This window comes from Vombatus ursinus, unplaced genomic scaffold, assembly GCF_900497805.2.
Source record: "Vombatus ursinus unplaced genomic scaffold, bare-nosed wombat genome assembly UNPS02011334.1, whole genome shotgun sequence".
Classification (NCBI taxonomy): Eukaryota; Metazoa; Chordata; class Mammalia; order Diprotodontia; family Vombatidae; genus Vombatus; species Vombatus ursinus.
In genome coordinates, this window is record NW_020951112.1 from 3,520,734 (window position 1) to 3,548,667 (window position 27,934).

At 40.4% G+C, this 27,934-nt stretch overlaps 2 protein-coding genes across 4 annotated transcripts in view; one reads left to right on the plus strand and one right to left on the minus strand.

Moving 5' to 3' along the window:
• The window catches only part of SCYL2 (SCY1 like pseudokinase 2), a 67,608-nt gene extending 61,472 nt beyond the window's left edge, over window positions 1-6,136 (minus strand). The window contains exon 1 of one of the 3 annotated variants that reach the window (XM_027855772.1): window positions 6,050-6,136. The gene's annotated coding sequence lies outside the window, so the exon portion shown is untranslated. Of the gene's footprint in view, window positions 1-5,606; window positions 5,816-6,049 lie in introns of those variants that run through there. The other 2 variants (XM_027855770.1, XM_027855771.1) reach the window with 2 other exon arrangements.
• A 198-nt stretch (window positions 6,137-6,334) lies between these two features.
• Window positions 6,335-27,210, plus strand: DEPDC4 (DEP domain containing 4). Its single transcript, XM_027855773.1, has 9 exons — window positions 6,335-6,473; window positions 7,933-8,344; window positions 8,433-8,578; window positions 16,972-17,155; window positions 19,405-19,631; window positions 19,982-20,124; window positions 20,221-20,346; window positions 24,099-24,177; window positions 26,210-27,210. Exons 1-9 carry the CDS (start codon window positions 6,335-6,337, stop codon window positions 26,383-26,385), a joined length of 1,632 nt encoding a protein of 543 aa, XP_027711574.1. The 3' UTR covers window positions 26,386-27,210.
• Window positions 27,211-27,934: the final 724 nt, after the last annotated feature.

A 27,934-nucleotide genomic window follows, 5' to 3' on the forward strand; every position in this document is an offset into this window, starting at 1 on the left:
GAAAAGAGTAAACACCTTGCCCTTGATCATACCACCTTGGAAGAATGGAAAATTTACAGGTCCCTAGAAGTATCTCTGAAAACAGCTGCACAAAACCCCCAAAATTTGGGACAGTACATTCTCCACACTGGAAGCACACCCCTACCTTAACAAAGAGTTTATAACTCAAGTAATTGGCTGGGATCATGAGTAAGCAGTGCAAAAAAAGTCAGAACATAGAATCTTTCTTTGATGACAAACAAGATCAAAACATATAAACCAAAGAAGATAACAAAGTCAAAGCTCCTACATCCAAAGCCTCTAAGAAAAATATGAATTGATCCCAGGCCATGGAAGAGCTCAAAAATGATTTTGAGAAGCAAGTAAGAGAAGTAGGGGAAAAACTGGGAAGAGAAATGAGAGTGATGCAAGAAAATCATGAAAAACAAGTCAACAGCTTGCTAAAGGAGACCCAAAAAAATACTGAAGAAAATAACACCTTAAAAAATAGCCTAACCTAAATGGCAAAAGAGGTTCAAAAAGCCAAGGAGGAGAAAAATGCCTTCAAAAGCGAAACTGGCCAAATGGGAAAGCTTACTGAAGAAAATACTTCCTTAAAAAATAGAATAGAGCAATTGGAAGCTAGTGACTTTATGAGAAATCAAGACATTGTAAAATAAACCCGAAAGAATTAAAAAATAGAAAACAATGTGAAATATCTCATTGGAAAATAGATCCAGGAGAGATCATTTAAAAATTATTGGACTATCTGAAAGCCATGATCAGAAAATTAGCCTAGACATCATCTTTCAAGAAATTATCAAGGAAAACTGCCCTGATATTTTAAAACCAGAGGGCAAAACAGAAATTGAAAGAATCCATCAATCTCCTCCCGAAAGAGATCCCCAAAGGAAAACTTCTAGGAATATTGCAGCCAAATTCCAGAGTTCCCAGGTCAAGGAGAAAATGGAATACCTCTCCATTCTTTCAGCAGAGAGAGATTACAAATGCCAAATGTTAGAAATTCTACCAGATAGTGATTTTGTGCTTGTTCTGATTATTCTGTTTCACAAAGAGAAGAGTGTAGGGCAATACAAGGAAACATTTATGTTGTCAAAATCACAAGGAAAGAAGGAAAAAAAAGAAAGGAAAGGAAGGGAAGGGAAGGGAAGGGAAGGGAAGGGAAGGGAAAGGGAAGGGAAGGAAAGGAAAGGAAGACTTAGAATCAGAGGCTGGCCTTGAGTCCTTATTCTTCCTACCACCTGCATGACCTCGGAAGTCACTCTGGACCTTAGTTTTCTGATCTGTAAGATCCTTTCAGGCTTAGGCTATCATCCCATAATTGATCGATCCCACCTTCCCATCCAATCTCTTTCACAGGAACTCCTTAGACCTATTACACATAACAGTCAAATTGAACCATATTGTCTCTTGATTTTATCTTGTTCTCTCCCACATCTACGTCTACATTAACCATTGCCTACTTCCCTCTGCTCGACCCACTTCTGGGCATGCTGATGCCTATGTCCATGCAAAGACCCTCTTCCTCTTCTTCCAAGGTTCAGTTCAGATGCCACCTTCTCCATGAAGTCTTCCCTGATCCCCCAGTTAAGAGCAATTACTAACTCAAATTTCTCATGCTTATTTGACCTCTCCTATGCAATCATCATATTCTAGTATTATAGTTATTCTTGTACAAACATACAGTTCCTTGAGGGAACACATTATTTGTCCAACTATTCCCAAGTGTCTATGAGTTACTAATTAGTGCTTGTTGAAATGAATGTACAGAGTTTAAACTCAATGGCTAATAGTTCTTGAATAATGAATATACTAGGTATCAGATTAGTGATCTATAACGAAAGATCTATGCCTTTTTCAAGTATTTACTTGATAATTATTTAATAGTATCTATTATGTGGGAGGCACTGGAGATTCAAAGATAAAAATGAAAAAAATATTTCTTTCCCTCAAGGAGCTTACATTCTTATACAGGAAAAACTCCCAGGACACAACTCCTCCACCAAAATGGATCACAACCTGCCTATGACTTAATGGATAAATTCTATACTATTGTCATATATCTAGTGGCACAGGCAGGATCTGAATCCTTCTCCTTCAAGCCCAGCATTCAATCCACCAGCGCAATGCTATTATGATATATCGGTGGTACACAAGGACACACACTTCTATGAAATGAATATTCTAGAAAAGAGCTCCTCTGTGATATAACCCTTCATAAATCATGTGAAGCACAACACATACATCACTGCCACCGCTGATAAAAATATCTTCCTGCTCAGTTTCTATTTGTCCCCACAAAGTTGTGAAATCTTCAAAACTGGTCTCCAGCTCCTGGCACTCCATCCCCCTCCCTATTTCAGGCTGCTGAAATGTTGAAGAAATGACTGGATATACAGAATAAGAGAAAATCAGAACTGGAAAGGATCCCAAGAGATCAAAGATTTTCATTTCACTAATGAGAAAAGTGAGGCCCCAAAGTGATTATCTAAATTCACACAGCTAGTAAACAGGAATAATAAATAATTTTCAAAATGTGAACTTCACCAATATGTGCATTTTCTCTCCACTGGTCCCTGGCCTCCAAGGCACAGGTTTCTGGAAGCTCATGATAACATAAAAGCCTACATCTGTCCCTTAGATTTATCACAGATCCCTTCATTGAATCTGAGAGTTGGATGGGGAATATGGGAAAATAATTATGTTGTTAAAATCAAAAGGCATTAATCACAAAAGAAAGAAGGAAAGAAAGAAAGAAAGAAAGGAAGGAAGGAAGGAAGGAAGGAAGGAAAGAAGGAAGGAAGGAAGGAAGGAAGGAAGGAAGGAAGGAAGGAAGGAAGACTTAGAATCAGAGGCTGGCCTTGACTGGCCTCCTCTAATCCAACTTGTAGCTAAACAATAAACTCTTCTACAACATAGTTCAGAAGTGATCACTTACAGGCTCCAGAGTTCATAATGCCTCAGCATAGGTCCAAATCACACCCTCTACCTAAAATTACTACTGAAAAATCTTCCCATCCTTTTCCTAAGAATGGGTATATAGTCTCCTTCCCTAACTCTGCCTAAGGCTCACAGATACAGACTACGTGTTTTCTGAAATTTTTTCATTAGAATTAAATGATATTTCATAAAATGACCCTTTTTTACCTGGAACACTGGCATATATCTATAACTGATTTGTTTCTAATATTTAACATATTTTGGGTAAAGGTTGAAACTGAAATATGTTAAGTAAAGCAGAGATTAAGGGAAAAAGATAAGTTCCCCATTGTCCCCTGAAGCTAGACTTCTTTACGGTCAGTGGAGTCACTGCAGGCCAGATTCTTCCCTAGAAGAATCTTCCCTTCCCAAGAAGATCATAAGTTTGAGTACTTAAAAGTCAGGAATGAGAAGTCTCCTTGTTATCTCCCTTAACCAGGGTCTTTCTACCAGTCAGTCAGTGAATAAATACTAATTAAGCACTTAATTATTAAAGACTTACAATGTGCCTGGCATACAAAGAATGCAAAAGACAGTCATTGCCTTCTAGGAGCTCACAATCTAACCAAGGAAGACAACACATGAAAAGAAACGAAGGTGGAAAGGGGAGGGGATGCATGGTTAAGTTCAGAGGAGTACAGACCTAAGAATATAAAGAGATGTTGCCCAGGAGCCCTCCTTAAATGAAGGAGAGCTCTCCCGGTGGTCTGCCCTCTCTCTCTAATCAGAAAGAGGAAGGGGCACCAGGAAAAGAGGTGTAGAAGAGTGTGAGTTTCACAGACCATGTAATCTTGTAGGATAATGAGGTTCTGGGGAGTGTGACAAAGTCCAGAAGAGTACAGCCTGATGGGAATTGTTACTCTCTGTATCTGGAGGGGAGTGCAGAAAATCTTTGAGGATGAGGTTGAATTAAAGGAACTCAAAAGTCTATTCTAACCCTAAAATTAGAAGATTTGTGGTTCTTGTATAGTTTGGTCATGTTTTATGAAAATCTGATCAAATATAAACCTGAACTTACAAATTACACTCATAAAAATATTTAACCTCCCCTAATGCATTTTAAAATATAATCTGATCTACAAATCTTCCTTTCTAAATGCACAAAGCAAAATAATATCTAATAAAATCCAACACTTTATAAAAAGTTTACAAAGCACTTAATATATATTATGTCATTATAAGACATCTGCATTTGTTTCATTTGGTCTTTTTGGGTGTGTTCTTTAACTATGAAATGGATAGATAACATTAGGGAAGGAATAGGAGCTTGGACAGATTTCAGGAGATAGGAGAGGAAAGGGCTGGTGTTCTATAGTCCTTGGGGTCACCAAGAGTCAGACACAACTGAACAACAACAAACAACATCTTTAGCTATACAATATGAGTAGGTATATACCCTAATAAAGAGCATTTGCTCAATTTAGACCAGAGTGGGGAACAGAAACAATGTCTTCAGTACAGAAATAATTACAGCAGAGACATTCCTCCACAATTTTTCCCTCTCCCCCACTATCACTCGTGACTTGACTATTACTATTCTGTTCCTACAAATGTATTTTTAACAGCAGCAACATTTACAAACATACTTCTGCCTAAGTCATTCCTATGCTTCTTTCAAAACGGATCAACATTAACTTACATTTATACTTCTGCAAAAGCTTCTCCCTTTCTCCTACAACTCTGTGAGGTACTCTCTATTTTTATGTTTCTGAAGACAGGAAATCAAACAACTTCCCCAGTATTTCTTCTTCTGACTTAACCATTTTTTCCTCTACAAAGGTATCTTTCACAACAACAACAACAATATTTACATACAATACTGTTGCCCAAGTCATTCCTAAGCTTCTTTCATAATAACAACAACAATATCTGAACCCCAAACTCTCGCTTATTCAAAAGCTCTCCTCTCTGTCCAGGTAAAGTACACTAAATCTTTATTTCTCACCAAGAGGGACCAACCAAACAACAAATCACTAAGGCAAGGCCTAGCCCCACAGCTTTCAAGCCACCAAAGGAAACACAATATGAAACAGCATTCTTCATCGTACAAGTTTACAGTGACAAATTGACAAACTTAGGGTTGTACCTGAAGAACACTGAAGGGAGCTCAGGCCCTCACCTTCCATGCTACCAAGTGATAAGTCACATGAAATACCCCTCTTTCTTACTGAAGTTCATAGAGACAAACTGACAAACTTGAGAATGAAGCTGGTTTTCTTAAATGTTCGTTTTAACACAGCATTGTGAGTTACATTACCTAATAGACTTTTAAAAGAAATTTACGGTTTCCCAATCAGCAGGGAAAAAAAGTTCATCCTGGAAACAGTTCTTTATTTCTCTTGTCAAGAAGCCCATACCAGAAGTATTTTTAATTTTAATGATGGGCTTGCTACGTGCCAGGCTCTGTGCGAAGCGCTGGGGATATAAAGAAAAGCCCGAGTCAGTGCCTGCTCTCAAGGAGCTCACGGTCTAACGGGGAGAAAAACAACGCAAACAACTCTGGACGAAACGAGAGAAAGGCAGTATCGGCCGGAGATCATCAAGACCGGGGTCAAGGCTTTGGCATCAGGGGGATTCCTATTTAAAACAAACCAACCGACCGACCCTTAGTTTTACCACCTACTTACAAGCCCCCGACGGAGAAGGGGAGGAGGCGGGGGTGGGGTCGTTACCAGGGTCCGGAAGCAGGTGACCCCGGTCCTCTGCACACAGTAGGCGCCTTCTAAGTGTTTGCTGGGCTGGTCCTCTTCCCCGGGCTCCCCAGAAGCGGCAGCGGGGCTCCTCTCTCCGGCTCCTTAGACAAATCGAGGGCCGGGGCGGCCTCGGCGGCGCTGCCCCCTCCCCGGGCCCGAGACCCCTCGCAGGGGCACGAACCGCAGCCCCCGCCCCAGCCTCGGCTCACACCCCGTGCGCCCTCCGCCCTCGGGGGCTCCTCCAGGGCCGCGGCCGCCCCGGCGGCGTCGTCACCCGGCAACTGCGGTCGGGGCGGCCTAGGCCGGGCGGCGGCAGCCGGAGCTCCCTCAGCCAGCGGAGCAGGGACGGCTCCGTCGCGCGCGGCCCGGCCGCTCACCTGGTCCGGCCAATGGCCCCCGAGGGGGCGGCGCAAGGGCTCGCTCCCTTCAGCCGCCGCGCTGGCGCTCCGGCTACTCCACCGCCATCGACGCCGCTCCCATGGCTGTCGCCGCTGCCAGAGCTCCGGGAGCCGGGAGAGAGGCGGGCGAGGGGAGGGGCAGGAAGAAGAGCAGGTCCCGCCGGTCCGGTGAGGTCACTTCCGATCCTCGAGGAAGGGGCGGAGCCGGCCTGAGAGACGCCTGAGTGCGTGCGTGCGTGCGGAGCGGGGAGGAGGAGTCGGAGCATGATGGCGGTTCTTTTGACTCCGCGGTTCCGCAGGCTCAGCAGCCAGAGCGAGCTCCGGCTTCAGCGGCGGGACGGCCTCCGGCTCCGACTTAGCGCCGGCGGCGGTATCAACCGGAGGAGAAGGGCAGTTATCACAGGTGAGCTGTTTTGGTGGGGAAGAGAAGGGGAGCCAGACTTTGAATGCAGCTTCCTGGAGACTAGGGAGGCCTAGCCCCGCCCTTTTGACCTGGCCCCGCCTCAGATGACCTTACCCAGGGCAGCCTATGCCCAACTGCACTTTATCTAGCTCCGCCCACTCTTTGCATAGTTCCTCCCCTTTCTGATCTTAAACGTAGGGGAGGCTCTGCCCTATTCCCCCTGCCACCTTGTCTAGGCACGCCCATTCTCTACCTCTCCCCGCCCCTTCTTGCCTAGCCACGCACCCTTTCTGACTTTATCTTGGGCAGCCTCTGCCCTGTTCCCCCTGCCACCTTATCTAGCCCCGTCCATTGTCTTGTATAGCCTCTTCCCCTACTCAAGTAGACCTCAATCTCCTTCCTAATCCTGCGCAGCCTCACTCAAGACCACCTCTTTATCTAATCCCCCCCATCCTTCTTGCCTAGCCACTCCCCCTGCCCAGTTCTGCCCAATTTCCTCCACTAGCCCCACCCCCTGCCCAGCCCTAACTTTCCAAGCCTCCCCTTACCTGGCCCCATGTAGCCCCACCCTGTCCTTTTACCTGGCCCCTAGTTCACTCAAGGGATGTAGCCACTCCTGCCTCCTTTCTTGCCTTAGGTTGTAGTTCCAAAGTGGGCAGCTCTTACCCTGAAATGCACTTAGGATCCTGGGCCAGTACAGGCAGTGACAGGGAGACAGCCTTAGGCAAACAGCTCTCTTCTGCTCCATGTAAGGAGAAGGTATATGGACCTTTGACTGCTGGAGTTGTCTAAGGGTATTAGGGAGTTCTTGCTCTTTTATGTATCTTTACTAACCAAAGGCCTGAGGGAGAAAAGTAAAATGGATGCTCAAAAGCCAAAAGGATCCTTTAGTTTCTCCTCCCTCCCCTAGAACATCTTAAAGACTCTAACAAGGAGCCCAAATGATTCTAACCTCCTTTATGCTCCCTGCAGAGCTATCTTAGGATGCTATGCTGTCTAGTGGATGTGCTAATGAGCCATAAAATGCCTAAAAGGGAGGGAGGAGAAACAGGTTAGAGCATCCAGAACCCAGTAATAAGGTTTGCCTTGAAAAGCCACCTTGGTGTGAAAGAAGAATGAAAATTGCACTCCCTTAGTTTCCGAGTAGGTAGTAAATTTCACAAACTAAAAGGATCCAGAATTCTTACTATGATTCTCAAATCAGTGAAGTTTAGCTACATAGGTTGAGTGCCGTTTTTATCTTGGCAGAGGAATATTACGATATAGTTATTTTAAATATGGGTCATCATGAAAAATTGCAAACATTCCATAGTTTAGGATAGGAAATGAAATTTATTATGAAATTGGCAAGAATATATTTCACAAGAAGCATAAGGTTCACAAAAATAAGTGAAATTATGTATGCATTTGAGTAATCTAAATTCCACAGCCTATTCCATATGTCTAAATGTTTTTTCAGGATGCTCGGGTCCTTTTCAAGCTACTCAGCTGTGGAATGGTATCATTCACTCTCTTCACACGCAGGTGGAAATAAAAAGAAGACGGCAACATTTCCGAACTTATAAAGACTGTTTTACTGGTTCGGATGCTGTTGATGTAGTGTTAGGTCATCTTATGCAGAATATCTCCTTAAGCAGCAGTGACATCTCCCGTCTAAATGGAGTGCGTCTTTGCCAAGCTCTCATGGATCATAAAGTATTTGAACCAGTAGGAATGAAGCTATTCAAAAGTGAAAAGGAATTGCAATTTGAAGATACAAATAGCAGTCTCTACAGGTTTCTGGGCCATAATCCCAGTCCTGTTTTATCTAAAAGAAATTATGATCCTAAAAATATGGGGTTTGATCAAATAAAAGCAGAAGAACTCACCAGGTTAGTGACAATACAGTACTGCATAATGTTTGACTTAAACATTTGGGCTTCTAAGTGAAGAAAAATGAGTATACTTTATTTTTAATAGAATAGAAGATGAAACGATTTCGAATCCTTTAGCACAAGAAATTGATGAGAAGACAATGGAAGAACTAATTCATACTATAAATGGGCATACATCTTTCCCTCCAGATATCACAGTTGATAAATCAGTCCATGTGCTTTCAAAAAAAGGTAATTGAAGAGCTATTTGTATTTATAAGTGCTTAACAGAATTGTTTATGGTGGTGGTAATTAGATATGATATAAGCCATTTGTGTAAACCTTAATGTAGTGTGGGGATTAAGATTAGCTGGAGGATGCTGCATATGTTCTTTGACCTGTTGAAAAGTATATACTTTAACTCAGCTAATTCAACAAATATCAAGTGCCTGTTACATACAAGGCAGTGTGGTAGGTGCTGGAGATACCATAAAATAGTCCTTACCTTCAAGAAGTTTACATTTTACTTGAAACCCAGTATCAATTTTTAACTCTTATTTTAAGTGAAAAGTAATATCTTCAGTCATTTTTACCAGAAGATCTAAAATCCCCTTTATTAATGACTGACTAAAGACAGCCCAAGAATGTCAGCATTTCCTTTGTGTGTCATATTTCTGCACAGGCATCAAGTTGCAGGGCATGTACTATATATCTTAAAATGTTTCTCTTCAGACCAGCATGTATTATTTCTGTCATACAAATTCAATAGCATTTGTGGCTAATAAAGATAGTCTGTAACTAACACATGGATCACAAACTGAAAAGGTAAGATTTAAAATAGTAAGTTGAGTTTCAAAAGATTAACAGAGCAAGAAAAGATAATTCATCATGTCAAAAGCTAAATTTTTCCGGTACATAGAATACAGATAAAGTCCCAGAATCCTTAAGCTAAAAGGGTTATACAGACCTATCCCTTTCTTCAACAGAAAACTAAGACTTGTACAGGCCCTTCTAAATAACTTCCCCAAGGTCACACTACTGGTCACTAGCAGCACTAAAACTAGAACCCAAGTCTCCCATTTCAGTCTTCTTTTTGAACCACTTTGTAAAGAACCAAACTAGGAAATGTTGAAAGTTAGAAACTAGAAAAAAAGACTGCTGCTCAGGGTTTTTGTGTATCTTTGTCACAGAACTGAATTGCCACACTTTACAAGAAGGGAAAATGAGCAGGTATTTTAGTTTGCGGATAGATTACCTTTTTTAGCCTTTGTACATTTTAATAAGTCACTAATAAGGCATTTTCCCATGTTCAAAGGTCCTTAAGAGAGTTGTTTTTAAAAAAGACATCTCATTTTTTTCCGTGTGATTTCCTAATGTCTAGCAACAAAATAACTTTGTTAATGTATTCATTTCTTTTCCCTGGTAAACAGCCATAATAAAGTATTTGGCCTCAAAATCAACTGCTGGCTCTTAAGGATATGTATCCACTTTGTCTCCTATCCAGTTATGGGTGACTGATATATATTTGTAAGAGTACAAATAAAAAATTAAGAACTTTTAGAGTTAAATAAGATTTGATAAAAAGCATCTTTTGAAATCCCTGTCGAGCAAGGCAAACCAGTCCCAAGGTGAACTGACAGTGGTTCTTAGCCACTGCCATCTTACTTGGGGGCATCCTGGATAGAAGAGAAGGATTTAAGCACTGCCTTATCTGCATTGTAGAAGGTCCTTACCAAGAATTCTCAACACTACTGAAATCACAGATCTCTTTAAAAATAGATGCAATTAGAAATTGTGTAAGAAATTTAGACCTGCCTCAGGTTTTTAAAAATTAGATAATTAGAAAGCCATGTTCAAAAATCAGTTCTCTTTTTTATGTTTGGTAAATGTTTCAAAAGATCCATGATTTCATCAGTGTAGTTGGCTATTCTTTTTACCAACATAAAGTTGTAACCACTTAGGAAACAAGTTGCTTTTGCCAAGAAATTTATCACCTGTTGCCCACATTTGTCAACTAGGATAGTCTTTAGGGAATGGACACACAGGCCATCACTGAGCCCAACTTTAACCTTTCCAGTTGGGGGGAGACCTATCAGAGCTTGTCCTCTGCTGATGTCACTTTGAAAACCCCAGGTCCTCTCTGTGCCATAACAAGACACTGGAGCAGGACTTTCTTGGAAAAGTTGGAAATTTCAGTAATTTAAAGAGTCATTTGGGAGACATCACTATGAAACAGCCCATGGCACCACCTCCTAATAGTTGGCAAATGCCTGGACCTTGAAAAGTTCCTGGGTTAGAGGTCGAAAGGTATGACAAGCAGTGAAGCAATGTAAGTCACATGGCTTTAGTCTGCATTGCCAAGCCTGGGGCTGAGCAACAGAAGATAAGGGAGCTCCCCCAACTAATTCACCAGAACAGAATGAATCATGGTTGTTGGCCAAACAATAATCTCTCTGCTGACATCATAAAGCAATACAGAGCACCTGCTATGTGCAAGGCATTGTATGAGTCTTTTTGGTTATACAAACGCACAAGACCATCACTTCTCTTTAAGAGCTCATATTTCAGTTGGAGAGGTTATATATGAAATAAAATAGGAAATGTATTTTAAAAACTATGACACAAACATCATGTAAATGTTTAAATGTCAGAGACTAGAGTGTGCCTTGCCAGAGAGCCCCAAATCATGAGTGTCCTAAAGCTTACTTGAGCCCCATTAACCTAGCTCCTCTTAGCTGCTTTCCCTAATTTCCTTTTGCTGGCAGAATATCCAGCCTCATGCTGTTAAGCTTCCCTTTAGCCCCTGCTGCTCTTCAGCAGTCTTTATTTACCTTTTGTTAAGTCCCTAGTAAATTCCACAGTCTCTCTCCTCAAGTCTGAAATCCCAATGTCACTCTTTCTCTCAAAAGGGTTACCTTGTTTCCAACTTCATGTACTCGGGACTCAGTAAATGCTTGTTGGGGAGCCATCTCCAGTCGTCCTGATCTATATCTGGCCACTGGACCCGGATGGCCATCTGGACCCAGATGCTTGTTGAGTTGAATTCACCAAGATTGTCTTTTTAATTTCAGTGCTTTGGCTTCTATGGAAAATACTTTTTCCCTCCCTTTCAGCTTCTCTAATATATACCCATCCTTCAAGGCCTACCTCTTCAATGAAAGTGGTCCCCATTCTTGGAACTCCCTTCCCTATCTTCTCTGCCTATTGAATTTCTGCTTAGCCTTTAAAGCCCAACTCAAACAATACCTCTTTGAATAAACCATCCCATGAGTTAGTAGTGACCTTTCCCCTTTCAGATCTCACATAATACCTTGTATACTTACCATGTGCTCTTTTGTATTATCTGTCAGATCTCCCAATTCCTGGACCAAGGAATTCTTCCAATGTTTCATTGTGGTGTAGATAGCTCTAGAAAGCCAGCAGGCTATAGATGTTGGTAGGTTCTCCCAACCTAGAAGGAAAGATTACGATCTATGAGCATTGTGCTGGTTTGTGTTTTCTGCTAGCCAAAGACCAACCTAAGTTCAGACATCAGATAGTTAGCCATTGGTGATGGATTTTTCAGCCACAGCATCTCTCGGAGCTCCCATGAGCTGAGTCACAAAGGAGTTATGATCTTTGTCAGTGGAGATGAAATTGTAGGTAGGTGATTCAAGTATTAAGTAGCGGTATCCCTCTACTAGGCCATGAGGGCAGGGACTGTGCCTTATGTAATGCTGCATTTACCTCAGTGCCTAATACATTGTTCTGTACACATTAGGCCCTAAATAGTATTCACTTATTGGAAATAAATTTCTCTTAACTATTCCAACCGCTAGGGATGGTTCCCTCCTTTGAACTGTCATAATGTTTGTTGTTAGTATTCCTAATTTGAAATAATATGTTGCCTTATATTGATATTTAACTAGGAAAAAGTACATTTCTTCTTTTTCCAAACACATTGTTAAGTTCCTCAAGGACAGTGACTATCTTAAGCTTCTTTGTATCCCCTACAGAGGTGTCAAACACAGGGCCTGCATGCAGCCTGTAACACTTTCGAGTGTAGCCTGAATCAGATTGAAAAGTAATTGGGAAATGTTTAACAAAATAAATAAAAGTTTAGTAAAACATAGATACTACTACATTTTAAAGACTAAATCAAAATATGTGGCCCAGAGGGATCCTTATGTATGGTTTAGTGGACCCTTTTCTATTTCAGTTTGATGCCACTGGCCTACAGGACTTTACACTGTGTCATGCCCATACCAGGCATTTAATATTTGTTGAAGATATGGAAGAAAGATTGAGTCTATCTGGTAACCTTGGTCCCGTCTCCTCCAGAAGCTAGCTCCTTTAACATTTTTCCTTAATTTTCAATCTCTCTCCATCCACTGCCTCCTTGTGTGATGGCTACAAATATACCAAGATCTCTCCCTTCCTTAAAAAAAAGTTCACTTGACCCTATGAACCTTTGAAGCTAATGACAGATTTGATCTCTCCTCTTTTAACTTTGCAGTGTGGTTTCCACCTGCCTTTCCTTCCTTATTTCAGATCATTCTTGCTAATGCACTATACATTCTAGCTAAACAGATTGAGTTGATGTTTCCCATGTAGGACCATCCATTTCCTGTCTCTGTGTCTTGTCCTGACTCTCCCTCCTCATCACCCCCTCTGGGAATCCCCAGTTCCCTCAAAGCTGAACTCAGTTGCCTCCTCCTACAAAAGACCTGTCTTGACTCTTTTCCATTATTAATGCGCTTGGCTTAAGATTAAGAATGCGTCTCTGTTCTGTTTACTTAACCTGTCCCCAGCAGAGTGTAAGTTCTTTAACGATGCTTTACTAGGCATTTAATAAATATTTGTTGAAATAAATTTTAAGCTACAGTGTTTTTTCTCATCCTTGCCTTAATACAGGTAGCATCATAAAGAGCTGGAAATAACCCCAGAGCCCATCTAGTCTTCCTCCATTTTGCAAATGTGGAAACTGAGGCACAGGAAAGTGAGTGACTTGCCCAAAGTCATACAAGTCATATGTATCAAAGGAAAAATTTGAACCCGGGTCCTCTGACTCTAGAGTAGATGTTCTTTTCACTGAACCATTACTATATCTATCCTCTGATATCCTTCCTCAGGGTATGAATCAACTTATCAACAAGCATTTAGTAGGTGCCTGCCATGTGCCAGTTGCTGTACAAGTTACTAGGGATACAGCTGTCTTCAAGGAACTTATATTCTACAAGGAGAATTCAGCACATGTCAGGAGGTGGGGTCAGGAAAGGGAGCTTTGACCAAAATGGTCATAGAGATGATGAATGGGGCCGTGCTAGACTGTCACATTCTTTCCCGGAGCAATGGTAGCATTGATTATTGCTCTCAGAACAAGAGGTGAAATTGTGAGGAGAGAGTTACATTTGTGATGGCAAAGCAGAAGGTAGGATGCTTGCATTGGCCAGGCCTTGGAGTCCTTGTGTATGGCAAGATGGGGTGAATGCGATCTAGGATGGGTGCTATCAGAGAACAAGGCCTCGCCTCCCTTCTCGAGCTCTTACCTTTCTGCCTGTGACCTAGATCCCTTTCTCTCCTGCTTTTGAGGAACCTGTCTCCTATTCTTATCTTTGCTTTCTCATTCTCCTTGACTTCTCTGCTTCCTTCAAACATATGTAAGTTGTCTTGTCTTGAAAAAAAACCTTCACGTGACTGTGGATCTCTTTATGTCTTATAGAGTATGTCTCATGTTTCTCCAGTGAACAGTCTGCTCTTGCAGTCTAATTGCAGAACTGTACTTACTGAAACTGCTCTCATAAGGCCATCGCCTACTTTATGATTACCCAGTGACCTCCCTGGTTGTCATCACCATATATCTCAGATGCATTTTACACTCTTGACCACCTTACTGCTTCGTGAAAGAAACCTTTTCCTCTTGTAGCCTCTGAGGTAGTGCTTCTCTCGTGCCCCCTTGTATCTCTGCTTCCCCGTTCTCTTCATCTCACTGGCTGCTTTTCCTCTTATCCTTTAGCTGTACATATTTACTAGACTTCTAAACCCTCTGGTAACTCTCTGTGCTTTGTCATCCTTCGATAATCCTTATAGATTCATCCTTCAATTCTGTGCCCAGTAACTCATCTCTCTACCTTTAATCCAGTTCACTATTTGCCTGCCTTGTGGACATTTCTATGTGGGAGGTCTCCCAAATGACCTGAAACTCAGAATGTGTAAAGGTGAACTCATCTTCCCCTTGCCTCCCTACCATCTGAAACAGAGTTCTCCCTTCCAACTTCCATTTCTGTAAGTCCCCTAGGCGTAGAAACTTTGAGTTACCCAACCTTTTACAACATGACTTTGAGCTCATCAGTCTTGTAGATTCCTTGAAATGCCTTCTTAGCAAACCCTTACACTACTCTCCACTCTAGCCCAAACCCAACTTGTCTCTTCAAGCCGAAAGTCCAACAGCAGCCTCTTCATTGGACTCCTCTGTCTCCAACCTTTCCCACCAATTCATCTGACGTGCCACTGCCAAGTTCATCTCCTTTAGAGCATGTCATCCCCTTATTTAGAAACATTCAGAGTCTTCCCACTATTTATCAAGTAAATTCCTGACATTCAGGGTCTGCTTCATTGTAGCCTCACTCTCCCTTTCTAACCTTATCTCCCCCCGCTACCCTGTTACTAACTTTATCTTCCCACCACCACCATTTACTACTAGACAATTTATTCTTTCTGAGACAGTGCTTTATGCTACTCCCTCTTTCTTTTCTCATGAAGTTTCCTCTGCCTGGAACACCCCACCTTCCCATCACTACCAATGAAAAGCCAAGCCATCTTTTCAGGCCTCATGTCGTCAAGGGCCATTTCATTCATGATACTTTCCTGATTGGCCCCAACAAACAAGCTTTCCCCATAACTATGTATGAGCTTTCCTTTGTATCACTGTTTATACTTTTCTTAAAGCACTTTTCATTTTTTGTCATGGATTGAGGTTGCTTTTGTACTTGGCTTGTACTCCTTGCTAGAATGTAAGCTTCACAAAGGCAGGGATTTATGTCATTTTCTGTCACCTAATGCGGTACATTGTACATTTTTGTTGTTGTTCAGTTGTGTCCAACTCTTCGTGACCCCATTTGAGGTTTTCTTGGGAAAGATACTAGACTGATTTGCCATTTCCTTTACTGGCTCATTCTGCAGGTAAGGAAACTGAGGCAAACAGGGTGACATGACTTACCCAGGGTCACACAGCTAGTATGTGTCTGAGGTCAAATTTGAACTCAGGTCTTCCTGACATCAGGCCTGACACTCTATCCGTTGTGCCACCTAGCTGCACACTTTGTACATAGTGGTGCTCAATAAATGAATGACCTTGAATTGGCCCAGAGGCACTAAAGATGAATATTTGTGTAGTGGTGAGATAAGTACCCTTGCCGATGTTTTTCTTGATATGCCTTCTCACACAACTTTTCATTTCAGTCCAGCTAATACTGAACTCTAAGAGGCCCCAAACTTCGGTGAAGGGTTTCAAAAGTGCATTATGAAGACCCCCCCTTCTGGAGGGTCCTCAGAGGCCATCAAAGCCAACCCCTAATTTTAGAGCTGAGGAGTCTGAGGCCTGTGGAGGTGAAGGCACTTGTCTGATGTCACAGAAAACAAAATTTAACTATTTTGAAGCTGAGGGCTTTTATAATTTAGTGAGGCATCATTGTTCTCATTACCAGTGAGGACACAGAGAAGCTTCCCAGGCAAATGATTTACCCAGAGAGAGAGTGTCAGTCCGTCAACAGTCACTGAGCATTTTTTAAGTACTTAATAGATGTGCTAAGCAGTGGGGAGCCAAATAATGCAAAAATAATCCCTGCCCTCAGTGAGCTCATATTCTAATTGGGGAGAAGCCAGGCAAAAAATTGTATATACAAAGTTTACACAGTGTAAATGGGACAGCGTCTCAGAGGGAGGACGCTTGCAGTGGGTGGAACTGGGGACGGCGTCCTGCAGAAGGTAGAATTTGAGCTGATTCATGAAGGAAGCCCAAGTGGAAGGGAGGAGAGAGAGCATCCCAGGCGCTGAGTAGGGCGACGGAATGTGTGTGGGGGCAGAACTCAAACCAAGGGCTTACCGGCCCAGGTACAGGGTTCCATGGGCTCCACCCAGGGTTTCTCACTTTGTCTCTGCCTTGCTGATCTTACAAACTCTCTGCTCTTTTTTCTGGCGAGTCTTTATCTGCAATTTATTGAATTGCATTTATTTATAGTTTTCTTATTTAAAATTGCCATTTGCTTCCTATATGCATATATTTTCACTTCAGAGTATATTATATTCTTACAGTGTACTGAGAATTTTTTTTTCCATTCTGCATATTGTGAGGCAAAATGGCATAGTGGAGAAAAGGCTGGCCTCAGAGCCAGGAAGATGTGGGTTCAGGTCTAGCCTCTGGCCTGTAATGACTGTGTGACTCTGGACAAGTCACTTTGCCTCTTAGCATCCCCAAAAAACTCCTAAGATGACAAATTGAAGAGTGAGTGCTAAGATCTGCCTTCGTTGAGGAAGTCTCACCACAAAATCCTGGGACTGGAATAAACACTTTTGCTAATTAGTAGAAATACCTGATTGGAAATAGTTTACTGGTTCGTATGCCTTACTGATGATGGTTTTGTTTTTTTTCCTTGTTCTTTCTTAAGTTGCGGAAGACGTGTGGAAAGAGCAAACATTGTTAAGACTCCTCCAATTAATTCACCTTCCAATCTTAGAAAGTATTTTAGAGCCCCCAGTAAAAAACCAGAATGTTCAGTGGAACCGAGAAGATCTCATCATCTCCAACACTTGCTTAGATAGAGAGGTTATTCATGGCCTCAGTTTGTCTGAGTAAGTATGCATCTTTATTATCAAACAAATAAAAGGTTATATAAATGGCAGTCATTATTGTTGTTATTACCAAAAGCTTTCTTGCTCATATTTTGTATTTGGTGTTTAAGTCACACAGGAACATAGAATGTGACATTGTTCTAATATAGTCAATGTGAATTCTCTTACATTTCTGTATTCAGTATATATGAGTACACACACACACACGCATGCATGCACACGCAGTCTCTGTCTGTCTCTGTCTCTCTCTCTGTCTCTGTCTCTGTCTCACACTGGATCCAGTTTGGCTGAATTGTCTACTCTCAAATCAGGACAAATAAAAGTTCTCTTTCTGAACTGGTCCCAGCCCTTGTTGCTCCTTGCTGGTATACAAGGAAACGAAGGAAGTCAGACGTGGTTTTCAGCCAGCCTTTCCTTGTTGTTCTTTATGATTTTTTTTTGTTTGCTTTGTTTTAGTATTCAGATATTTAAATGGATCTGTGATCTCACTGATGTTAACTCCTCCTTGGGCCACAGTTTTAAAATAAAGGAGTTGGACCACATGGCCTCTTGGTCTACAATTGATCCTTCCAGGGATGTGAGCACAGTTCATCCATACCTGTTTCCCTTTGGACTCTTTTTTTGGGGGGGAACCTCCCCTGAGTTCACTATAGCATATCCGGAGGTCTTCCTTCATATTGAGACGTGAAATTAGACCACCCAACAGTTATCCCAGCTCTGGTCACATGACTACCTTCCTCTTCTTTTTTGGTTTAATTAGTTATTTTAAAAACTTTTGATTGATATCTTTTGGTCTTCACATCACTTTCATTTCTAAATACATCCCTCTTCCTCCCCTGCCTTAACAAAAATTTAAAAAGAAAGAAAATTTTTAAAAAGAGTTCAGTGTGGGGCAGCTAGGTGGTGCAGTGGATAGAGCACCCGTCCTGAAGTCAGGAGGACCTGGAGGACCTGAGTTCAAATCCGACCTCAGACCAAACACTTGACATTTACTAGCTGTGTGGCCCTGGGCAAGTCACTTAACCCCAATTGCCTAAAAACAAAACAAAAAAAAAAAGTTCAGTAAAACTAACCAAGTCTGGCGGAAAAGGGTTGGGTGTCCTCAAAGTCTCAGTGCAGCTGTAAGCTCTAATAGTTGAATAGGCTTTGGTGACCCCTTGTTTATGCACTGTTTCATGCCTGTAACCCCCCACCTTTGCAAAGAAGGAAGGAAGGTGAGCCTTCTCAGGGCTCCCTCCTTGTTAGATACCTTGTAGTCTTTGTACGAGTTGTGTTCATGAGTGAGTTCACTCTGCATCAGTTCATGTCAGTCTTCTTATAAGTCTCTGAATTCTTTGTGGCATTTCTTATGGCATAGCAATGACCCATTATATTTTGGTATCTCTGTTTAGCCTTTCCTCAGTCTACTTTTTGCCTAGTTCTTTGCTTTCACAAGAAGTGCTGCTGTGAATATTGTGGTGTGAATGGAACCTTTCTGTCTTTCTAGGGTGTACCCCCAGCAGTGGAATCTCTGGGTTGAGGGCTGTAGATGTTTTAGGCACTTATCTCAACATAATTAGAGGTCGCTTTCTGGGATGTTTGGACCAATCCATAGCTCCACTAACAGCATAGTAGTGTGCCTGTTTCTAAAGGCCTGCCATCGTTAACTGTTCCCATTTTGGGGTCATCTTTGCTAGATGTGAGGTAAAACCTCAGATTATTTTGATTTGTGAATCTCTTATTTTCAGTGATGTTAAGAGCTTGCACTTATTTCCCAGAGAACTCTCTAGTTCATATTACTGGGTCACTTGTCGTTGTTCTTATTCATAGCTCAGTATTGGCTCATAGGTCATTGTGGCCCCCTAATCACACCCTACCATGGCTCTCTCCATTGGCCTCCCAAGTGATGCTTATGTTTAATCATTTAGGGACTCCAGTGTCTTATGTCTCGTGACCTTAAAACACCAGTAAAATATAGATATTAAAATGAGAGATTTTCATCTCAGGGAGAAGTTTGGTGTCCCTAAAAGAGCTCTGTGGTCTCCCAAAGGCAGTCCTGCCCTCTCTCCTGTTTAATCCTGGGCCCAACATAAACTGATGGACAATAAATCAAGTCTATTACTTTGATAATCTTAAATCTCTCTCATGCAGTTGCTTATATAAATTCAGTTTTCTGTTGAAAGTTTATATAACACATGTACATATATAATATAGTATTAAACAATGCTTTTTTGCAGTTAGAAATATTAATCTATGATTTTTTTTTCCAGGATTGACAGTTGGCTCAACGCAGCAATTGAATGCCTGGAATATTTCCCAGACCAGCTAATAGTGATGGTTAGTCAGCAGCTAGTTCAAAACGCTAACGAAGAAACAAAACTGAATATTCATAAGAAGATATTCTTTGATATTATAATAAAATATTATAATCAAGAAAGAGAATGTTTACTTAATGACAGTTATTCTGATGTTCATTCAGGAATTATTGAACTTCTGGGTAAGAGTGAAATTTCAAGGAGGAAATATTTAATCTTAATTTTTATCACATGTATTTAAACTTAAAGCTAAAGATAGAGAAATTTAATTACTTTTGCATTTAGTAGCTTCTTATGTTCTTTGAATCTGGTGACATTTGAGCAAGACTCAGACTGTCAAGTGACTTTTTCCTGGTAACATTTTTCATGGTCTTTAAGTGGGCACAAAATTTAACTTCTAAGCCAAGTACTGTGCTTAATTTTGTAGCGCTTATTCCGCTACCTCTGTCCTGTAGTGTGCTGATAATTTAAAATCCAAATATTGCTATGTTCATTGATGTGCATTTTGAACTGTTTGTAATACCTGTAACAGAGAAAGGGAAGCAAGCAGACGCTCTGGAAGCGTCGCAGCTGTACCTGAGGCTCCTTTTCCCCAATGTCAGGGAGGAATTACGCAGACTCCTGACTTTTATGGCCATAGCGTCAGACCCTCAGGGCTACAAGTTACAAAAACAGGTATGACCAGTATTTGAAACATGAATGTGTTTGCATTTTTCTCTTGTTCTTCTGATAAAATAGTTGATTCCTGTTACCTTTATTCTTTTTTTGCAGTATGATAATAGAACAGTTGTCATGAAAATGCTTGCCAAAGCTGTTTTGAAAAACAAGTCACTGTCGAAAGTACAAACTGAGCGACTGGTCCAGTTTCTGCTAGAGAATCATTGTGAGCTTCTTAAGGTATCTTTTTTATTTTCCCTTGGCACATTTACACTAAGCTATCTTTATTCCATTTTTTTTTTAGGTAACTCTTTTTATAAGCATTTGTCATCTCCTCCCCACCCCCACTGAGCAGTAAAAAGAAAACCTTCATGACAGGTTTGCATATGCTAACAAAACAGGCTCCCATGCCCTCATTCTGCATTTTCAGTCCTTCCCTCTGCAGCAGCAGGCAACTGATTTGTTCAGTCCTCCCTACTCTTGGCACTGACCAGAATTGTCATGTATACACTATTCTCCTTCTGTGAATTCAGTTGTTTTAACATCCAAAAGCTAAATGACAGGTGGAGATTCATCAGTCTTTTGGACATACCCTGTCCTTGTGAATTTAAGTAATTAGAGCATTTACTGGAGACTACATGTTTGGAACTTTTTTTTTTAACCTCAGTACTGCCTTCTGATACTGGATCATAGAGTAATACTTGTAGTTGCAAAGGCATTAATGTATTATTTGAAGTTTCTGTTATACTGTGTGTAACATCTCTAGCAAGCAGTTCTTCTTTGGGGTACCACTGCCCCCCCCCCCAAATCTCTATGACTGTTACTTCATCTTTCACTGGCCATAGTCAGAAGACTTGGGTTTGAGCTCTGGCTTAGCTATCAACTCTATGGCTACAGACTAGTTTTTTAATCTCTCTGAGTCTTGTAGTTCTCTCTTGTAAAATGAGGATAATAATATTGAAACAGTCTGGAGAAGGAGATTCAGGGCAATTATCATACTTGGAGTTAGAAGATCTGGGTCAAAATCCCAGTTGTGTGATAATGAAACTGAATCAGCCTGACCAATTCTGGAAGACAACTTGGATAATAACAAAATTCACCTGGAGGAAAAACAGGTCAAGAGTTTCAAGGGAAATAATGAAACAAAAAATGCATAGTGGCTAGCAGAACCAGATCTCAAACTTTACTACAAATCAGCAAAACAGTTTGGTACTGATTAAGAAATAGAAAGGGTGATCAGTGGAGTAGATTAGGTATACACATCATGCAGCACAAAGGAGCACAGTATCCTAATACTTCATAACCCTAAAGATCCCAGCTATTGGAAAACACAACCCAGTATTTGACCCAAAAAAAAAAAAAAAAACATTGAGAAAACTGGAAAACAGTTTGGCAGAAAACTAGGTATAGACCAGTTTATCTTCAGCACTTAGCAAAATGCCTGGCATATACAGTAGGTGCTTAATAAATGTTTATTGATTGCTCATATACCATATACCAAGATAAATTTGAAATGAGTACACAACAGACATAAAGGGCGACATAAACACATTAGAGGAAGAGGGAAGAAGTTGTCAGATCTGTGGATAAGAAAGAATTCATCATGAACAAACAAGGTAAAATGGACAGTTCTGATTACATAAAATTAAAAAGGTTTTATAAAATTAGAAGAGAAGCAGGTAAAGAAAAAAATCTTTGTAGCAAGTCTCTCTGATAACAGCCTAATTTCTAAGATACATAGGGAACTGATTCAAATATTAAAAAATAAGCCATTCCCTAATTGATAAATGGTCAAAGGACATGAACAGGCAATTTACAAAGGAAGAAATGCAAACGATCAAAAGCCATATAAAAAAATGCTCTGAATCACTAGTAATTAGAGAAATGCAAATTTAAACAACTCTGGAGTTCCATATTACACCTGTCATATTTGAAAAGTTGGCCAAAAAAAGGAAAATGACAAATTTGACAAGGGCTATTGAAAAACTTGTGCATTAATGCACTTTTGGTGGATCTCTGAATTGATCCAGTCCTTCTGGAAAGCAGTTTGGAATTTTACCCCAAAAGTTATCAAACCGTGCATACCCAGTCATTGCACTAGTAGATCTATACCCAAAAGAGATCAAAGAAAGAGGAAAAGGATTCATATGTACAAAAATATCTGTAGCAACTGTCTTTGTGATGCAAAGAATTGGAAACTGAGGGGGATGCCCATCACTTGGGGAATGGCTGAACAAGTTATGACATATAAATGTAATGGAATACTATTGTGGTATAAGAAATGATGAAGGTGATAGTTTCAGAGAAACCTGGGAAGACATGTGGAACTGATGTAGAATGAAGTGGGAAAAACTATGAACACAGTTAATACAATGATAACAGTACTGTAAAAAGCAAACATTCAAAGACATGAGAACTCTGATCAACACTATGATGGACCGCCATTCCAGGGGACTCATCATGAAGCATGCTGCCAACTTCTAACAAAGATGTCACGTACTCAATAGTATAGACTAAGACTTTTTTGTGTGTGTGTAAATGTGTTCTGTTTGTTAATATTTGTCACAAGGACTTCGTTTTTTTCTTTTTTTCTTTCTTTTTCCATTAGGCAATGGGAAGGAAAGAAGGTAGGTTTTGGTTAATTGGAAAAAAAATTTTTTTAAAAGACCTGATTGAAAAGAAAACAACTTGGAATTAGATGAGAAAAGTCAATAAATTGTTAACAACCTTTGACCCACCAATCCCCATACTGAGCATATACTTTAAGAAGGCCAAAGACAGGCAAAACATTCCCAAATATTTCAAAATATTTACAGCAGTACTTTTTGTGATGGCAATAAAAATAGAATTGAAAGAAAGCGTCCATCGAATGGAAAACGAATGAAGAAACTGTAGTATACTAATGTATTTTATTGTGCAGTAAGAAATGAGAAATGTGAGGAATTCTGAGAAAGGTAATTTGTATGTATTGGTACAGAGAGAAGAAAAACAAAGAAAAGAGTGTACACAGCAATTATAATAATGTTTTTTAAAAAAAAAACAAAAAACGAAAGGCAGCTGGGCTCCAGGTAATGGCAAAGTGATCCATCTTGGTTTTGGAGAGCAGACAATCAAAAAAACCCAACTTCCTCCCCTATGAAGAGTGGTGGAGAGCTCCTGAGTAAACTGCTTAGGGCTGCCTCTGTTGACTGACTTTAACGAACTGCCTTTCCTATTTAAAAGAGGAAGCTCAGTGCCTGGAGACAGGAAGAAGGTCATTGTATTGGGAAAGGACTGTACCAAAAAACAAAAGGAAAGGAAGAGAAGCAGAACTTAGCAGTAGCAAATGTGAGGGGATGAGAACTTCCCTGCAACATTGCCAGAGAAGCCTCGTCCCTGGAGGTTGTTCCTGTTGGAAATAATGTTGGATACAAAGCAAACTGGAAGAGGAGTATTTCTCGACTTTATGAAAATAATGTTTTTCTGCACTTAGTGATTATGATGGAGGCATTAGTTAACACTGCTTTGAGAAATGATCTGATTTGTTAAATACAAATCATTTGTGGATTCACTACAACTGGACTTCTGAAGGCCATGGATGGTGACCCTAGTTTCTAGCAAAGCCTGGACTTAAAATAATGAAACATTTTCTTTTTAAAAATATCCTTTAATTTTTACTGGTGTAGGCATTTATAGAGCTTTTAAAGTTGGCAAAGGACATTATTTTCAGGACCCTCAAAACAACCCTGTGAGAAATATAGTAGAGGAATTATTATCTCTGTTATGCAGATAAAGAACCAAGGTTCAATAAAAGTTCCATGACCTGTTCATGGTCACACTGCTAGTCTCAGAGGCAGGATTTGATCCCAGGTCTTTCTGACTCAATGTATACCACCTTATCCACTATGCCTTCTAATACATGAATTAGATTTCACTACTGATGTATTCTAGACAGAAACCATACCTTACATTTTTAGTTCTAATTAAATCAAACATTATCTGTTTTTATATAGACGCCTTTGAATTTGTTGGAACTGGTCGGTAGGAAATTCAGAAGCCTTCTTCATGGAGAAGATCCAGATCTTATATCAGGTACAAAACTGAACTGTGTGCCTCTTGCAGTAAATTCAGTAAGGCTATATCACTTAAGCACCACCTACATTTAAGGCACTCTATTTGCTGCTCAGGTTATAAAAATGGAGGCTCTGCCCCCAAGTAACTTAGGATCTGGAGGTGGTGAGGGTAGGAAGAGGAGCCGAGATAGGCACACAAATAACTAATATGTATATGTCAGAGTATAATTAAGTATATAGAAGTAATATTGGCATGGAAGGAAGGCTTCATAGAAGAAGGTGACAACTGATTTTGGCCTTAAGAAAAAGAATTTCAGTAGACAGAGATCGTCACTCCAGGAACGGAGGAGGTGGGATGTACATGTGCAGGAAAGGGTACAGTGAGTTTTAGTGTTTTATCAAGTTGTCAGAGGTCACTCAGTTAAGCCAACTTTTCCCTCCGCTATTTCTAGGGCAAGTGAATGGCATCCCAGTTCTTTCTTACAGAGTTTTCATTGTATTGTACTTTTGCCAAGTGGGTGATAGCCTCTCTAAAATGGCTATTTTTTGGCCACTTTGTTTATAGTCTTACCTCTTTTCATTTCTAGTCAGACTTTCTCATTTCTGTATTGTTGGGGAAAGAGGTTTTATAGGTGAGAGTGGGGATGGTCTTAAAGATAGGGAACAGAGCCCAAGAAAACCATTCCAATGCCTTTTCTTTCTCATATCCACTATGCCAAAGAACTTTTTAAGAACATGCAACTCGGTCTTATGATCCTAATTACTAAAATTCATCTTTGCAAAATTTGTAGTTTAAGTTCAGAAAACTACCAACTTTTATCCATCAAGCTGAAAAACAGAGAGAATAGTAACATTGTAGGAAGAATTGCACTAAAAATGCCTAGAAAATTACAGGAGACAGTTTTTTTTTTTTTTTAATGAGCCATTAATAAAATCCATGGCTTCAGATATCTATACATAAATGTACAAAATTCAGCTAAGAAGGTGAGCTAAATATCAAAGACAAGAGGGAAAATTTGACATCTTAGGTATTACCAACGAGTAGTAGAATACGGTCCTCGAATGGAATACCTTATTCAAAAAGAGAAGGCTCACTCCAGTGAGAAGAGTAACATCGTATGTTAAGAACATACTGTTCCATGTGAGGAAATTCAGGAAGTGGACAGGAGGACAAGCAAGGGTGAGAGCACTGGAGTAAAGGTCAGAGGAGCAAAAATAGAATTATAAATTATATTTATATATTATAAAAAAAAATAGAATTATAAAAATAGTATTATCTAGACCACCAGAACAGAAAAAGGAAATAAATGAGTTTGGGAAAGGCATGGGGGCCACGATCTGAAATTAACTGAAACTCTGATTATCCTGACATCTACTGGAGTGCTCTCTCTGCCCAAAGTAGAGCAGCTAGTAACATCCTACTTACCTTAATAATTCCATCCTTCAGTCACTTAGCAAGCATGTATTAAGCACCTTCGGTGTGCCAAGCACTGTTAAGCACTAGGTACAGAAATACAAAAATGAAATCACCCCTCCTTTCAAAGAGCTTACATTCTACTGGAAGGATACAGCATGTCTCCTAGGAACAGTGGAGGGATTAGCAAAGGGCACTTCTCTTCTGGACCTGCTTCTTACCAACCGAGAACTGGTTGCTGGACTATTTGTGCCCGACTGGTAGAGGAGCCTTCTGAGTTCAAATTGTTGATCGGCCACACTGTGACTTGACTCTAACATAGTGATTTTGGTCCTCTTTAAGAATGAAGGACAACCCCCAAGGATGAAATCGGATAACCTGTGTGAGGGGCTCTGCAAAGCTGAGAGCGCTGTAGAAATGTTAACTCTTACTGTCCTTCCATTACTCATGAAGTCATTTGTACTTTTAGATCACCTAAAAGCAAAGAAACATTTACGGAGGGCAACACTTAACATGACTGTCATTCAGACCTCGGAAAAACTGTATTCAGCATGAGGCAGTCTTGTTCATACATGCACCTGAGGGCTATGTAAACATTTTTACTTTGTTTTCTAAACTGCGTAATTGTTATTTTAAGGTTTCACGTTTTGTCAGCGTTTGACTCGTGAAGAATATGAGGGACAAAAACAAAGGACAACTGGAGAGCTCCAGCAGCTGATTCAGGAGATTAACATCAGCTCTAGTATTCCTCTCAAACAGAAGAAGAAACTGATGAAGGAATTTCAGAAACATCACCCATCAGCTTTGAATTAACGTTTTAGGGGCAAGAAATTGGATGCAGTTTTGTAAGCTGGGTTCTTGTAGAGGGTAGAGAGCTTTTTTCTTTATACCAATTCCTTTTTAAGACTGCCAAATTAACATTTTAGTAGCAGGAATACAATGAAAAGTATAGCCTCCATATGCCATGTTTATCCAGCAAGCATTTAACTTTTGAAAAGAGGCAAGTTCATCCCTCAGTGATACTACTGAATCACTTACTTGTGCTCTACTGAATAGTTTACACTACTGAATGATTGAGAAGTGATGCTGCTACCATTGGGGGTCTGATGCAGTCAAATCCCTGAGAAGTCTTTCTGGGTATCAGAGAAGAAACATACCTCGTTGAAGCTCTGGACAAGAATCTTTCCGCACTGGTGCCATTTTCCCTTTGCTGCTAGAATGTAAATGACTCAAGATGATCTAAAGGTATAACCGAGAGAAGGGCACCTTCAGTGTGACTGCTGCTTGCTCCGGTGTAGATCATAGCCATCCCCATATTCCTAGCCTTTGCCATCCTTGTCCCTGCTTTTCAGTAAATCCTGCAGAGGTGCCTTCCATCCCAAGCATCCAAAGTCTTCCCTTGCTTATTTTATATTTCATGTTTACCAGGCACCACTCTGCACATGGGCAATTCCCTTTCCCTCTTTTGTTGCATGACCAGCCGTTTCCTAGGCACACACTTCCCTGATTATGTCTTTTTTGCTACTTCTTAAGGTAATTTATTGGTAATATGCTACAACCTACTTATTCCCACCCTAATTTTTTTCTTTTTATTATTTTTTCCAATGAAGCATTTTTCTCTCCCTCCTAATCCTTCCGCTGAACATCAAAAAAATTTTTAATTAAAAAACCTAAACTAAAAATAAAATCCTTATAAAAATTATGCACAATCAAGTAAGACAATTCCCCATATTGGCTCTGTCCAAAAATCATGTCTTATTCTGTGTTTTCTGACCATCACCTCCCTGGCTTACCACATTTCATCTTCCAGCCTCTGTAACTGAGGTGTGGCATTGCACTCATCAGAATTTTCACCAATCTAAAGGTTTTCATTATAATAAATATTCTTATCATTGTTTAAAATTTTTCTCCTGGCTCTATTTAATTCCCTCTTCTTCAGTTCACAAAAGTGTTTAGTTTCCTCTGAAACTTCCTTTTCATTATTTCTTATGGCATAAGATTCTGTTACATCCATATTCCCCAGCAAACAGACAAGACACTCTGCCCTCTTAGTTTCAAAGGTTTTGCTCTTGTACATATGGATCGTCTTCCTCTTTTTTTGATCTCTTCAGGTTATAGACTTAGTCTTAACACTGGGTCAAAATTTATCCTTAGTACCCGTGTGACCCTCGACAAGTCCCTCAACCTCTACTGCCTCACCAAAAACAAAAAAAAAAAAATGGCAAGCTTAGTTCAGTGACTTTTGGATCACAGTTCCGAATTGCTTTCCAGAATGGCATGAACAATTCACAGCTCGACCAACACACGCATCTTTTCGTTGCCTTTGGAGTCACCAATTTTGATTATCCTGAGAGCATGGTGT